This window comes from Calidris pugnax, unplaced genomic scaffold, assembly GCF_001431845.1.
Source record: "Calidris pugnax isolate Ruff unplaced genomic scaffold, ASM143184v1 scaffold1441, whole genome shotgun sequence".
In the NCBI taxonomy this organism is placed as follows: domain Eukaryota; kingdom Metazoa; phylum Chordata; class Aves; order Charadriiformes; family Scolopacidae; genus Calidris; species Calidris pugnax.
Genome location: NW_015091955.1, coordinates 18,738 through 19,603, shown reverse-complemented (window position 1 = coordinate 19,603; position 866 = coordinate 18,738). Strand labels below are relative to the sequence as shown.

General features: G+C 62.8%; 1 protein-coding gene across 1 annotated transcript in view; it reads left to right on the top strand.

The window, feature by feature from the left end:
- Positions 1 to 866, top strand: part of PC (pyruvate carboxylase) — a gene marked incomplete at both ends in the record, with an annotated part of 28,210 nt that overhangs the window by 8,610 nt on the left and 18,734 nt on the right. Inside the window, 1 exon segment of the mRNA XM_014962168.1 lies at positions 1 to 227. This exon segment is cut by the window's left edge and continues 23 nt beyond it. Coding sequence (XP_014817654.1) covers positions 1 to 227 — 227 coding nt within the window.

Sequence of the window (866 nt, the reverse complement as noted above, 5' to 3'; positions counted from 1 at the left end):
CGCGGCCGCCCGGTTGTTGGTGGGGGCCCTTCGGGAGCGGTTCCCCGAGGTGCCCATCCACGTCCACACCCACGACACGGCGGGGGCCGGCGTGGCCTCCATGTTGGCGGCCGCCAACGCCGGCGCCGACGTGGTGGACGTGGCCGTGGACGCCATGTCAGGCATGACCTCCCAACCCAGCATGGGCGCCTTGGTGGCCTGCGCCCGCGGGACGCCCCTGGACACAGGTGAGGGACCACCCCCCTGTGTGGTGGGCTTTGGAGGTGGGGACGTGGTTATGGAGGTGGGGACGTGGTTATGGAGGTGCCACCACGGTCAGGGAGGTGGGGATGTGGTTATGGAGATGGTGACGTGGTTATGGAGGTGCCACCACAGTCAGGGAGCTGCCACCATGATCTTGGGAACATGGTCAGGGAGATGGGGACGTGGTTATGGAGGTGGGGACATGGTTATGGAGGTGGGGACGTGGTTATGGAGCTGCCACCATGGTCAGGGTAGGTGGTGGCATAGTTATGGATGTGGGGACGTGGTTATGGAGGGGCCACCACAGTCAGGGAGATGGTGACGTGGTTATGGAGATGCCATCATGGTCAGGGAGGTGGTGACGTGGTTATGGAGATGCCACCACGGTCAGGGAGGTGGGGACGTGGTTATGGAGGTGGTGATGTGGTCATGGAGGTGCCACCACGCTCATGGAGGTGGCAACATGGTCAGGAAAGGGGTGACGGAGTTACGGGTCCCACCATGGTCATGGTGGTGGTGACATGGTTATGGAGGTTCCACCATGATCATGGAGGTGGTGATGTGGTCATGGAGGTGGTGACATGGAGGTGGGATGGTCTCCGTAGGGTGGTCTCCATGGGGCG